At 42.3% G+C, this 14,499-nt stretch overlaps 1 protein-coding gene across 3 annotated transcripts; it reads right to left on the bottom strand.

Annotated features, from left to right (window-relative positions):
* Positions 1-789: 789 nt before the first annotated feature.
* Positions 790-12,306, bottom strand: LOC136500650 (histone-lysine N-methyltransferase ATXR3-like). Of its 3 annotated transcripts, XM_066496052.1 has the most exons (21): positions 12,018-12,306; positions 9,896-11,896; positions 9,043-9,099; positions 7,534-8,721; positions 6,969-7,339; positions 6,336-6,878; positions 5,992-6,092; positions 5,110-5,914; positions 4,810-5,013; positions 4,664-4,735; positions 4,464-4,574; positions 4,257-4,357; positions 3,668-3,767; positions 3,487-3,582; positions 3,201-3,368; positions 2,986-3,111; positions 2,839-2,892; positions 2,486-2,733; positions 2,284-2,392; positions 1,894-2,193; positions 790-1,286 (listed from the first exon to the last, which is right to left on the bottom strand). In XM_066496052.1, exons 2-21 carry the CDS (start codon positions 11,775-11,777, stop codon positions 1,122-1,124), a joined length of 6,801 nt encoding a protein of 2,266 aa, XP_066352149.1. In that variant the 5' UTR covers positions 11,778-11,896; positions 12,018-12,306; the 3' UTR covers positions 790-1,121. The 3 variants fall into 3 exon arrangements, with proteins under 3 accessions (XP_066352149.1, XP_066352150.1, XP_066352151.1); XM_066496053.1 differs by lacking the exon at positions 2,839-2,892; XM_066496054.1 differs by lacking the exons at positions 790-1,286; positions 1,894-2,193; positions 2,284-2,392 and having other exon boundaries at positions 2,595-2,733; positions 2,839-2,888.
* Positions 12,307-14,499: the final 2,193 nt, after the last annotated feature.

Raw genomic sequence — 14,499 nt, 5'->3', positions numbered from 1 at the left:
TTTAGCTGGCCCAGGCTAGCAAGGTAATCCTCGCTTGCGCAGGTTAAGCGGCAAGACTCACCTGGAACTGAATGCACTCGTCATCTACCAAACACACACACACACACAGACGAAAATTGCATTTTAATTGTTGCTATGTCTCTTCGTTTCAAATCATCAATCGTTTTGGCTTTTGAGAGCTATATAATTTTTGCTATGTATCTAGGGATGTCATATATTAGTTTATAACAAAAAGTATGTACCTAAAAAAATTAAAACAGTTTATAATTGAAACAGATATTGTAGTTTATACAACAGCATACAATCTTTTTTCGGAAACAACGAAGAGCTGTATTTCTTTGCATTAATAAGAAGAACAAGAACCCTTATAAACACACACCAACCCATCAACACAGTTGTAAAAAAAACAGCAAAGAAAAAACACAAAAACAGCACAGATCATGCAACAGGAAAACAGCACAGATCATGCAAGTTACACAGATTGCCGATGACAAAAGACACATGACCTGACCAAGCCTAAGTTTGCTACAGTTTCCTACAATCTTAATTGCAATAGCCAATATAGACAGAAAATAGGCATGAGAGCAAATGAGAAGGCCGGTTTTACAATTTCTTCTACACCTTGTAGCTTTCTGTTTGCAATTTCACTTGCACAACACAAAGTGGGCGCAAATTCCATCACCACTGTGTAAAACAAAAATATAGCATCATGCTTCAAATTGACATTCGCAACACTCATGTACAGTTCCAACCATCAAATCTCATGCTCAGATCTGGAACTTGTAGAAATGCAACATGCCTGTAACGCATTACTGAATTCAAGATTGAAATTGTTCTGCATTTACATGAAACAAAAGAGGGAGCATTCCTATGGGGAAAATTCACTACATTAAATCAATGACGAATCTATGAGTAATTAACCAGATACATCTCTACAAGGAAGGTAGGGGGAGGGGAATGTACAGATGGGGGGTGGTGAGACTGTTACCCTGCTATCTAAAAGCTAAACTCCCCATGATCAGGTAGCCAAGGTGTGAGTCGGAAAAAGAATCCTGTAGACTAAAATCTCCAAAAGGGAGAAACAACCAAATACCATCTTATCTGCCTACAATCCTTTTTTACTAGCCTAGGAAAACGTTTGGTCTCGTTTTGAGCCAAAGCACCATCTCCTTGTCAAGCGGGGAATTATTCAACACGGCATCCATCATTGGACTACCAAAGAATCTTGGATCACTCTTGAACAACCATATCCTATCCTTTGGCCATGGTCTCTGTGTCTGCTTTTCCTGTATAATCAACCACCAGAACCAAATAGTCAAGGGAAAACAATTCGTAAGATGATGCCAGTCTTCACATTTCCAACTTTTTATAGGCAAAGACAGTGATTACTGGGATGCAAAGAAAAAGAAGCATGAATGCTACATCAAAGATAGGATCAATTAGCAGTCAATAGGCACAAATGTCTTACGCAAAGTACTGACAATATGCCAAGTTACACTAAGATAAACATATTGGGAAGAAATTGAGAAAAAATAGCTGGCAAGAAAACTTAATGTTTTCTTCTAGAAGATAAAGGACAATAAGAACAATTAAACATCATAATTGTATCAACGTAAAAGCATTCCATGTGCATAAAGTTATGAGAAGTAGCACAAAATGATTCAGAAAAATAATGGTAGCGATAGGTAATGATGTCTGATATATGGGGTCTACAGCACCAAATTATTTCATGATCCAACTTTTCTAGAACAAAATAATGAGTGTGCAAAACAGTTAAACTGTAGTTACTTGTTCTTTTGGAATTTTGCTTTCTCTACCTCCCATTCCAAAATGAGTTCGAGCACATGATTTTTGCAATCTGGTAACCCCAAGCAATCACAAAATAGCACTTACCATGCGCGATAACATGAATCTCACAGTTCTGTTCCCATAAACTCGCTCTTGTGATGGCTTTGCAGACTTCACATAGAAGGACGAGACATCTGGAAATGACATGCAACCTTTTCTAGCTCTTGTCAATCTAGATTCAGGTTCTGAATTCTGGCTATACCAATAGATAAGCTGGGCTAAGCAATAATTTTCTGGGTATGTCTTGCAGTACTCCTGAAAGCCTGGTCCCAGTTTATCAGCATATTTGGGGCCTAAGTCAAGCGGACTGATATGAACTGGTGGAGATTTTACTGTCTTATAATCCTGCACGCAGCCATACTTGAGTCAGCTCTAAAGAACAGACGGCAAAACCACAACCATCATTTTCTCAGTAAGTAATAAGCTTTCACTTACCCGGACTCGGAAGAAGCACTTTGTATAAGCATACAAATGAATCAAATCTGCAGCAGCATCATGACGGCACTTGTAAGTGCATGGAAGAGTTCGCAATTCATCACGCAACCTGTACAAAAGGAGGATCAGATTCCACTGACAAGTAATTGTAGGGGAGAAGTCATTGCACATACAGGAAATACTGATCAGGTCCGAAACTTACCACAAGAGAGAATTCCTGATGCCTCCCTCAAAATCTTCAGAGTCTGACGGATCATGAGCACGGATTTTAGCCTTCAGATCACTAAGTACCTCTTCTTCAACATGAGGTTCCATCGACTGAAGGAGTTCAGCAACTATCGAACTGTCCCCTTTCCAGATGGCAGATACCAGACCTTTCCCAGACAACCTTACCAGGGGAGGAGGAGCATTCTTTGGGTCTCCAAATATGCATCTCATAACATATCTCACCTGAAGAGTTGGTAGAGAAGCCAATAAGGATAAGCAATGATACAATATGTATGGTAGCTAGGTATCATCAAACAAGCCCAAGATGGAACACAAATAAATATTCACCTTGTCAAGTGTATGCACTATTTGCTGTAATCTTGAATTTAATACTCCCTCTGCCTGAGAGTAGCGACATAATTAGGTCACATTCAGGCAAATGAGAAAGAGGGGAAAAAGAACTAGGAGGCCTGACCAAGCCATCAGCTAATTTACCTGAACCTCAGCATCATTCTTCTCAGAATCCATGTTTATATCTATAAGGAACTGGCGCTTCTCATCCACATTGTGCCTTAAGATCTCATCAGGGAGTTTCTGTCTCTCAAGGTATATAAACCGCACCTTTTACAACAAAAGTTGATATAAGGACCAAGCTAAATTGGTTACAACATCAGAACAGAAACTGAACAAAAGACAGCTATTACAATTACCAGGTGAGCCGTGTAAGCAACAAGCCATCCAGGCAAACCAGCAAGCAAACAGGTACCAAGACCAGCTCTACCCAAGTCAATTAAGTCTTGTTGAGAGACAGAGTCTGTTTCACAAGCCTGTAGCAGCAGGCTATGCCTATCGAGCACACCATGGAATTCCATTAATACCTGATTCACAACGACATCAGTAGATGTGAACATGTCAGAATCATGCAAATAATCAATAAATATTCGCACTACAGGCATTCCTTCTAAACTATCCACCAGCATACTTCCAAAAGTTCACCTTCTCAAAGGCTCCTTCGCCAGAAAAATTCAAATAGCTGCCCCGGCACACTTGACTTCCACAGAGGCAGACTGATGCTTCATGTTCTTCTTTGCTCTAGCAAAATAAGTATGAAGGCATCAAACATTTCAATGTAAATATGTAATACATAATTTCATAAAGGAACCAGAAATGTGCTCACCTCAGTTACTGAATTGTAATCAAAAGTGATTTCCTCGCCTTCTACAATTGGTCGAAGTGTGTAAACTCCAATCTGGTATTTACCATCCACTGCTGTCACTCTATTTTTTTTTTTAAATCAAGAAGCATAAATTAGTGGACATTAGCCTTAGGGAGAGAAAAAAAGTCCAAGCATTTTGAGACACGCAAACATGGTAGCACATACATGTATTCAAGTTATCAATGGTTGAGTATCAATTTAATTAGCACAGAAATGCATAAGCATAACCAAGCAAACACGTACTGAAGTTTGTCAAAGCAACTTGATACATAAATCCCAACTCAGAATAGAACTGTGCTCCATGAAATGGAATGAAGCTGGATGTGCGAGAAAAGCTACATTATATTGCTCTATGATCAGCCATACTGATTTCCAGACCCGCGAAATATAATAAACATTATTTATGGAGTGCCAAGTATCACCCACAGCAGAATTCCAGAAAAAAGGATTTATTAGAGTAACAACAGAGCAGTGCAAATTTAGGAAGTAAAGCTGCAATGAAACAGTTAACATTCACAAGGTAGAAATCTGAAGCTCAAAAGGAGCTTACTTTGCTTCGCAGTTAGGGTTGCAGGAGTGGCAGATTCTACTCGCGTAGTTGGCTTTGTGCATCGCATCAACAAAAACCAAGTCATATCCATCTCGGTCTCCCTTCCATCATGACAGAAGTAAAAGGTTAATAGGATGAAAAAGACCATGAATTGAAATGACACCAGTTACAGGTAAGATCTCATTAAAACCAGAGGCTGAACACAACCTTTGGCCTTTCTAACATAATGTTGTAAAACTCAGGAGCTTGATCTTCGCTGTTGTTTTGGATATGTTTAATACCATCTTGCTTTTCATACCATCTCCAAGAAGGGTAAACCTGCAATGTTTATAAATCGACATATTCATGGTTATACTACTGCCCCTCGTTCTAGGTAGAATGGATGAATATTTAAAACTAAGGCATACCTCCCCAAAGAACTCGACAACAAAGTCATCTACACCAAATCCACCTTTTTTGTTGCAAACAACACCAAGACCCTGGAAAAGATGTACCAAACGTGTCAAAAAGACACAAGAAATGGACCTGAGTTAATAGGTTGCTGAAGGCATACCTTTCTATAAGCAACAAAGTTCTGATCAGAGCGATTTCTCATGGCCTTCAGCATCCCCAAGCACATCTTTGAAGTTCGCCTGTCACCACTATCCTCCGCAGATCTTTGGATTTCTTCAATGACAGGCCTAAGGCTGTAAGTCATAGGGGTATTTCCTGAACCAGTGAAATGCCTAACTTGCTTATTCAATGTATTCAGAAGCAACTGCATTGAAAATATTTTGGGTAAGTTCAAAGCTTGAACTGAAAGAGAGAGACAGAGAGAGAGAGAGAGAAGGGAGTGTAACCTAGCACCAATTACCTCCTCAATAAAGATATGCTTGTCGGTAGGTGACAACTCAAGATCAGCAGGCATAATGTCACTCAGTAGATTGTGTGTGTATGGATCTATGCCATATACTTCTTGCTCAAGAATTTCATCTCCTGCTACTTTTCGGGGTTGATAATCCTTAACCTCTGGAAGCTCCAAGTTTTCGGTGCCATTCTTCTGCGACAGCAACTTCTCAGAATAGTCATCAGGTAAAGCAACTCTCATTTTTCGTTGTACTTCCTCCACATCTGCTACAATAAGGTACTCCTCAGTAACTTCATACTTCCTAGTAACTGGAGGAACAAGGCTGGCCTTTGTCATGCGGGCACCCAATATACGATCATCAGTCACAGGTTCCCCAGGTTCAATTAACTTTAGACCATTTCCTTTTAAATCCCAAGCTCCAGAATTTACATCAAGGTCACTCTCAGTATCAGAAACAGTAGTTTCACTCTCAGTTTCATCACCTTCAGAGTAGCCATCATCATCATCAGATGTTTCACTACCAGAGTAGACATCCTTTTTCTTTAATTTAGACAGGCTTCTTTTGATTTCAAGGTCAAATGCACGAGATGAATTATTATCTGCTCCAGCAACCACCGAATTTGCTCCTCTTGTTTTGTTTTGCTTCTTTTTTAGTTTAGTATCAAATGAGTATTGACTAATGTCCAGGCTGTCCTGGGCTGCTGCTCCATTTCTCTCAGAAATGTACCTTGGGTTCCCTAGTCTCTTTGCTAGCTGTATGAAGGAGACAACAATTTGCTTTATATCTCCTGAATCATTGCCATCTTTATATCTGAGGTAGAAAGGAACTGTTAGAAATCACATAAACTTCTAGAAATCTTTAACTAGGTTAGACTAGGTCATTTTTACCTCAATGCATCTTGGCACATGGTACGGATGTCATGCTTGATGGTACGAAAGCCATGGCGAGCATAATACCCATTTTTCAACCTACCTTCGATCTTGGAAACCTGTAAAATGGAACAGATATGGGTGTGAAGTATTAGTACATCGTATTAGACCATCAAGAGGGCTCATCCAAATAATTACTCCCTCCGTTCCAAATTATAAGTCGCTTAGACTTTTTTGGTTCATCCATTTTGCTATGTATCTAGACATATTATTGTATCTAGATGCATAACAAAATGGATGAACCAAAAAAGTCAAAACGACTTATAATTTGGAACGGAGTGAGTATCAAATAGTGATGGTACCTTTGGAATGAAAAAATCAAATTTGTTATTCCTCATAATTTCTCTCAATCTGTTTATGACAAACTCTTCCATCTTCCTGTAACTGTTCTCTGCCTGTCTCTGCATCAAACGCCTCATTTCTGCATCCCTCGACAAAACTGCAGAGGACTTTCTAGCATCAAGCAATTTTGATCTTTTATAGAAACCTTGGCCAAATGAAAGGTTAGCATTCTCTCTATTTGAAATATCAGCAAAATAACCATCAAGCTCATCAGAACCATCCAGCTGATTGGTGAAATTCCTAGCAACTTTGGATGCGTAGTTGTTCCCATCACCTATCTGCTTCAAGGTTTTCATTTTCCGATATGACTCTGGATTCAATGAGCTCCTGATCCATTTTACATGCTGAAATTTATTTTTCAGATCCCCTAGATGACCGCAGCCTTGAATGTGAACATAAGATATTTGTGGAAGCCACTCAAGTACTCTGCCAAGGGCATGTGAACTAAGATTCGAACAACCAGTTAAAATAAGAGTCCTAATATTTTGCTTCTCATAACCAGCCTGAAAGGAAGATGAATGATTTTGAGTCCAAAGTTAGGAGATGACAGAAGTAATTTCTCAAAAGTTCAAACAGATAGGCAAGACACATACCATAATATCACAAAACACAGAATCAGTGCAAAGAGGGCCAACAGAAGACAGATCAATGAATCTACACATGTTCCTGTAATACTTCGCGGCAGCATTCCAGATCCTACAGGTAGCTGCAGAAGAAATAAGTGATTTCACATCTGCCCTCATAAAATGGAAGATTCTTGCTAACACATGGCCGTTTAGTAGACCCCAGCTTTCATTTCCTGCTCTGGGATTCACAGAATCATTATCAACAGAAGATGCTCCACCACATAGCTCTTCAAAACAGATGTCCTCCTTCCGACTGGCAAGAATGTCTTCTGACAAATGAATATCTTCATCACTCCGGTCAGGTAGCAACTTTGCCCTTTTTGCGGACCCACCATCTTCTGTAAGGCTCACAAAAGAAAAGGAAATGTTACAGATGTCCACAAATTTCGATCAGTGATTAGCTAGAAGGAATATGTGAGTGAAACAAATTTGACGGTTCAAGATTTCAAATGCATTAAGATTAGCTTAAAGTTAAAATTTAAGAGCTGAAAAGTAAGTAAATAAGATGTCATGTAAGACATGACCACAGTACCTGGCAGGAAATTCCTAGATGCTGAAGTGTGAGAAAAGTATGCTTCAAACTCTTTTTTTGGTTGCTTTGCTGAAATCCATGGATCCAAGACCTCATTTATAGCTAAAGTAAGTTCCCTGCTCTTGAAATATTTCATGACTAGTTCATGTAATTTACCACGTGTATAACCCACGAACTGGGGGTGCAACTCATGGAAGCTACCTGATCCTTGGTTCACACCAAAATTATATTGGTCTGGGTGCATAAGAGCAGCAGTAGAATTTGAGTTTTGTGCTGCACTGGGAACAGAGCTTCCAGGTTTTAAATCCTTAAGAACTGGAAACCATGTGTTATCAATCTTACGGAATACACTACTTTGTTCAATGATAGTGCCCTTTTTAACTAATTCTTGCAATTCGGAATAAGAAAATGGACCATGCTCATGCCCAGTGCCATCAAGGTAGTACCAGTGACCCCGATTAACCGACAGCTCATCAACAGTGCATACACGGTCCTTTGGAATGTTTGGAACAGACTTGGACTTGTGCAAACTTTGTGAATCATGGTCATGGTGCTTCCTGAAATGCGAGGAACCTTCATGGACAGAACTTCTCTCAGCCCCAATTGAATGGGAGCGTGAAGATCTCGACAGTGGTCGATCAGTTCCTCTGGGTTTTGTACGGGGTTCAACAGATGATTGATCTTTAACAACACGAGAATTTATCCTAACCACTGGAAGCATCATGCCCTTCACTCCCCTAGGAGGCTGTCTGGTCTGACCTGGCCTCCCAGGCACAACACCGCCTTTAGTGGTGTCATTAACACTGTCAGTATCTTCTTCTGTCGATGAGAATGCCCACATTGGCAGGTCATGCTTTTTAGTACGTACAGGGTAGTACAACTCATCCTTGCAGGGCCGGCGTGGATCCTCATAGCTACCTTTTGGCATTTGACACAGAGGATACCCTTCATTGAGAACAAGTTTTTTCCTGAATGGAGTATCTTGGCTCAATTCGTCATTTCTCCTCCAGTCACCACCTTTGCAAGACCATCTCCCAGAAAACCATTCGCTAGACTCAGCATAATGATGAAAGTTGTTCTTCTCCACAGAAACAAGGCCATAAGCATCCGTTGCTCTATTTTCTAAGAATTCTGTGCCTCCATTGATTCCATCATCTCCTTCAGTATGCACATGGAACCTAGCAAAATCTGACATCATAATAATAATATATAAATCACAAATGCCAAGGATAATAACAGAATAAAGGCAACCAAAGAATTATATGGTGGCATCATGAAAGAACTACAAGAGAAGAACTTCTGTAGTGTTGATGAAACAATTTTCAATATGTTTCCTGAAGAAATATTAGGCTCAAAAGCAGATGATAAAATACAAAAACCAGAACACAGAGTCAGCATCTTAAAGTTGGATACCATCTAAAACGAAGAAAAACATATAGCCATTCCCAAAAACTGGACAAGGAACAGTGCAAATCCTAAGGCCAAATAAAATTTGAACTGATACAGTACCTTGAGGGCGACTCCATCTTTGCCAATCAGCAGGCTGAAAATCTGCACCTAAAAGCTCTGCAATTTCCAAATGGCAAAATGATACAACATTAGTACAGCCATGAGGTTTAACTCCATAAATCTGTGTAACTTCAGGCCTTCTGGGTGCTGGGAAAGTAAAATGCAGGATGAAGTACAGTGCAAGTTCACAAAGGTACAGTGCAATTTTATTCAAAACAAATAAAAAAAAAAGGGCGCAGAGCTCCCGCTCTGTGCGGGGTCTGGGGAAGGGTGTCAGTGGCGAGCCTTACCCTCGCATGTGCAATGCGAGGAGACCGCGACTCGAAACAAATCAAAGAACAAAAAAAAAACAGATATCTGACATGGCCTGGGATAAATAGATCTGATGCAATTACACAGAAATCCAAATACAGAGCTTTAGAAGGATATATATGTAAAAAAGTGTAACTTTTTATGGTCGTCAGATCAAAAAAATGTTCCCGGGGGTGCAGATGCAAAACAGTTGAAGCAACTAAAATTCCTAGAAAAACCAAGGTCAGGGCCATTAGATTTTTGCAACAGAAAACTGTATCCAAACAAGACCAATAATGCAAGCTTATGGGCCCAAACGGCCCAAACCCAAGCAAATAGACATCATATAACACCTCATCGGCTCTCTCGGATGCATACTGCAATCATGATGGGATGCGTGTTTATTGCCTCCACAACCACAAGAAACCATAACCAAGGGCTTCGCAGCCAACTCCAAAAGGATATATAACCAAAAAAAAAAAAAACGGAGAACCCAAGTCCAGCCCAGCCCACAGCAAAAACACGGGATCTCCAAATATAGCAAAGAGAACTTTTGTTTTACCTCCAATGATCTCGAGCTCCTGGCCATGCACCAAAATTGATCCATCCATCAGTGCTTCAACCCTATCATCAATGTAGTATTCTTCACTATCTTCAGCAGAAGCTTCCTCCATTTGTTTATCCTCAGCACCTGATGCCAAGTTAGAAGCCTCCTCTAGAGCTTCATCGAGCAAATTTCCTGGGGCTTCTGGTGGGTTAACCATCTGTGTTGAAGTGTCCGAATATAAAGAAGGGAAATCAGATGGCACCAGTGGTGAAGCTGCATTCTCTACAGTCACCCATCGGTTGCTATCAGCATGTTTTATCAGATGGTCAGAAAGAAGATATCCATCTTCCACCAGCTTCTTCAACTCAGCAAGCTTGGAAGGTCCTTGCTCGATACCGAAGTGATCAAGGTAAATCCACCTCCCTATATCACAAATTGGTTCAGTGGGTTCAGGTGCTGCACAAGTGTGAGGTGGGGTGTCACAGATATCCATGTCTTCTATCATATCTTCAGCTAGAACTCCAGTTGGCTCAGGTTCTGGTGGTGGAGGCAGGGGAGGCGGTACAGCAGGTGGAAGAGGCCGAGGTGGCGGAGGTGGAGGCGGAGGTGGTGGCGGTGGTAGTGGAGGTGGCGGTGGCAGTTCAGTGTGCTGACTGCTTTCAGTGGGCTTTTCTTTGGAGATTTTCTCCTCATTCTTCCCATTGCTACCACTCTTGGTCTTAGAAGATTGCTTCGCTGATTTACTTTTGTGCTGTGACTTTTCTGAGCTGTTGCCACTTCTGCTCTTCTTGCTTGATTCATGAGTGTCAGTAGGCCGACAACGTTCAGAAGGCGATCTGTCATGACGAAATGGGTTATGGTCTCTGACATCCTCATGCTGGACCCTCCCACGAGGGGAATTATCAACACGACTTGGTGTGTTATCCCTCAAATGGGGCTGACGAGCTCTATGTCGAGGTGAAATATATGGACTGCGGTCTCTGCTATCGTAGTGGCGAGCACGCTCTCGATGTGGGGAGCGCTCCAAGCGGCTCGGGCTCCTATCATACCTGTCATGACGAAAGCGATCATGAGGAAAACGGCCCAAGATGCCTGGGCTCCTCTCGTGCCTATCACGCCGATCCCGCGTTGGTGGCGAGACCTCACGATTTCTCCCAGACAAATGTCTGGCAGCAGATAAACTCTTCCCTTCTCCCTTCCTGCGACTTTTTGATCCTGGCTGATCAGAGGTGTCAGCGTGGTGCTTGTGGTTAATGCTCTGAGGCTCTGTCAGCCGGTTCTTCCTTGCACTGCCACTGATGCTGCTCTCTGGCTTAATTTCACCAGGCTCTTCATCAGAATCCCGCAAGGAGCCTTTCTGGGCAGATGAACTTGGCCTCCTGCCGTTATCATCGGCCTGTTGGGACTTGGCATCCCGCCTTTTTTCAGGCGGCGCAATCTCCCCTGGCTCCACTTCATCCTTGATATGCTTCCTGGTGCTCTTCCCAGAAGACTTTTCCTTCCTCTGCCTCTCCGGCGGCAGCTCTACCTTCTCAACCTCCCCATTTCTCCTCGCCTTCTTCAATGGCACTGCTTGCTTCGTACTCACAATCTCCCCAGGCTCCACCTCCACAACAGCTGCGGAGGCTGCCAGCACCTTCCTCCACTTCTTAGGTGGCATGCTCCTCTCAGGCAACCCATTGGTCTCGGCGTCCCCATTGAGCAGCTCCCCCTCCTCCAGGTCAGCACCTGTCGCCGACTGCTGGTTCTTCCGGTGCTGCTGCTGGTGGTGGTGGTGGCCATGAGCCCTCTCCCCCTTGTCCGGCATCGCTTCTCCTGCTCCTCCTCTCCTCACGAGGGAGCCGGCACGGAAGCCCTCGACTGCGCGGACGGCGCACGCGACTCCCCCATCTCCCATGGAAAACCTAGGAGGCTGTCGGGGGCCGTCGTCCGCCACGCTGTGCCCCACGGTGCGCTTCAGAACCCTAGCTCCCCGGGGCTCTCCACGCTCATCTCCGTCGCCGGCACCGCAAAACCCTAATCACAGAGCAGCAGTGTATCAGCCAAGGGCGGAATCAGGCAGCAGCAATGGGAGGCGCGCGAATTGGCGCGGGGGGAACCGGGCCGGATCGAAGCGGCCGCGGATCAGGGCGCGTACCTGCGGGGAATTGAATAGCGGCGCCTCAGATCGGGAGATCCGCGGCGGCGAGAGCCCGGTCACCGGCGGCGAGCTCCCTCTCCCGCCCCCTGCGCGCGGCCCCGGAAGCTTCCGGGATTGGGGGGCTCCACACCTCGCGCGCTCTCGCGTCGTGGCCTTTGCGAGGCGCGGGCGCGCTCGCTATCGCCTGGGTTTGTGTGTGCTGGCTTTTGGGGACTAATGGCTCGTTTGTTCGTAATAAATCCTCCTCCGCGGCCGCGGCCTCGCCCTTACGAGGAGGTGGGGAGGAACGAAGACGGGACGAGGAGGAGGGGAGGTGTCATTTTATCGGGCCCTTCACCGGCCAACGGTTTTCCAGATTGCACCATTGGTTCGCGCCGTATTTGCATGGTAGTCCCTAGTGTGTTCGTTCATGTGGCTAATCAAGGCCTTGTTTAGTTCTAAAAACTTTTTCAAAAAGTGCTACAGTATCTATCACATCTAATCTTGCGATACGTGCATAGAGCATTAAATGTAGACGAAAAAAACTAATTGCACAATTTGATTGGAAATCGCGAGACGAACGTTTTGAGCCTAATTAGTCTATGATTGAATACTAATTGTCAAATAAAAACGAAAGTACTACAGTAACCAAATTCCTAAATTTCACCCAACTAAACAAAGCCCAAATTTCCAATATGTTTTCTTCGTGTGCGACCGAGGATCCTTTCTCGATGGATGAAGTTTGGATCGAATAAGAGAACCGATGGTGCATTTTACTCGTGAGTTATAGTGTTTCTAAAGTGGTCATTGTATTTTTGGAAAGTACCTAAGTTAATATGGTATCATCTGTAAAATTAACCCTAAACAACTAGCCTAATATACTATCAGTGGATTTGGTAGTATGTTGTACAATTGTGATGAGATTGGAAGGTAGAAAGTTATTTCGGCATTATCTATCTAAAATAATCAATGAGGTGGTTAATTTTTCATGATTTGATTTGGCAGTTTCTAGGCTTTAGGCTCAAGATACGACAACAACGGAAATTGCAAGACACTAACACTAGATAATCTGAGAACCAACGGCCCTATTTGGACATGCGTTCTTCGACCGTGTGATGCATAGCATCAGGCATTGGCGAGATTTTTTCGATTCTCATGATGGGGCTACTGAGAATATGACTTTGGCCTGGTTTAGATTGAGGTTAGGAATCAGTATTTGGCACTGTAGCACTTTCATTTGTATTTGACAATTATTGTCCAATCATGACCTAACTAGGCTCAAAAGATTCGTCTCGTAATTTACAATCAAACTGTGTAATTAGTTATTTTTTTATCTACATTTAATACTCCATGCATATGTCCAAAGATTTGATGTGATGAAGAGAGAGTGAAAAAACTTGCAATCTAAACAAGGCCTTTAATCGATTCAAAAAGGGCCAACGTCTTATCAAAATCTTCAAACCAGTGTAATAAAGTTTTGATCCAAATGTGTTTTTTGCCTTAAAAAATCCTTGTTTTTTTCTATTGTTTTGTGCTACCTCGGTGTTATATATGAGTATCCACTACATGGGCCCCTACATACCTATAGTAATATGTTATACTTAATCATACCTATGTCCAAGAAAGTCATATCAAGCATGAATGTTATGTTTATTTTCTTGCACCTTACACTCACATAAGAGTTGAGCCACACACCAAGTCTCTCTCATCCTGTGCTAAATGAAATTTCCAATATGTTTTCTACATGTGAGATTGAGGAACCTTTCTCGAGGGTCTTGAGCTGTGGATAAAGTTTGGAGCCAATAAAAGGATCCATGATGCATTTTACTCGGCGTGAGTTCTACAATTTCTAAAATGGTCATGGTATTTTTGGAAGTACCTAAGTTAATATAGTATCATATGTAAAATCAACCACCAACAACTAGCCTAATCTGCTCTCATTAGATTTGGTAGTATGTTGTACAAGGATGATGAGATTTGAAGGTAGAAAGTTATTTGGGTGTTATTCTATCTCAAATAATAAATGAGGTGGTTAATTTTTCGTGATTTGATTTGGCATTTTCTAGGCTCTAGGCCTAAGATACGATAATATTGGAAATTGCAAAACACATTGATACTAAATAATCTGAGAGCCAACGACCCTGTTTGGATATACGCACTCTTTATGGCAGAACCTCCTAAATTATAGGGCCCACATACACCTGACACTGTCCGACGACCTTTGACATCTGTGCATATATTTCCGATAACTTAAGAAGACTGTCGGGTGTCCTCGGGGAACCCCGAATCATCCATGATTTCCGAGCAGGATCACGTTACAGAGTCATTGCAATATTACAACATTTATTCAAATATCAACACCAGAGTAAAAACAGCGGAAGTCTTATGATAACATAGTTTACAAACCAGTTATTTCAAACCTTACAAACTAAGTTCGATACTTATTACAAACCATAGTAGTAGTGGAGTGGCATATTTAACATATACATAACACACAAAA

The sequence above is a fragment of the Miscanthus floridulus genome, chromosome 13, assembly GCF_019320115.1.
Source record: "Miscanthus floridulus cultivar M001 chromosome 13, ASM1932011v1, whole genome shotgun sequence".
Classification (NCBI taxonomy): Eukaryota; Viridiplantae; Streptophyta; class Magnoliopsida; order Poales; family Poaceae; genus Miscanthus; species Miscanthus floridulus.
The sequence above is the reverse complement of the archived record's forward strand: the minus strand, read 5'-3'. Positions and strand labels throughout refer to the sequence as shown.

Bases quoted from the DNA above. Each gene is read 5' to 3' on its own strand.
- LOC136500650 (XM_066496052.1), bottom strand. From the start codon at position 11,777: ATGGGAGATGGGGGAGTCGCGTGCGCCGTCCGCGCAGTCGAGGGCTTC. The intron at 7,340-7,533 runs GTACTGTGGTCA...TGAGCCTTACAG, and splicing joins ATCTAGGAATTTCCTGCCAG to AAGATGGTGGGTCCGCAAAA. The intron at 2,393-2,485 runs GTAAGTTTCGGA...CCTTTTGTACAG, and splicing joins ATCAGGAATTCTCTCTTGTG to GTTGCGTGATGAATTGCGAA.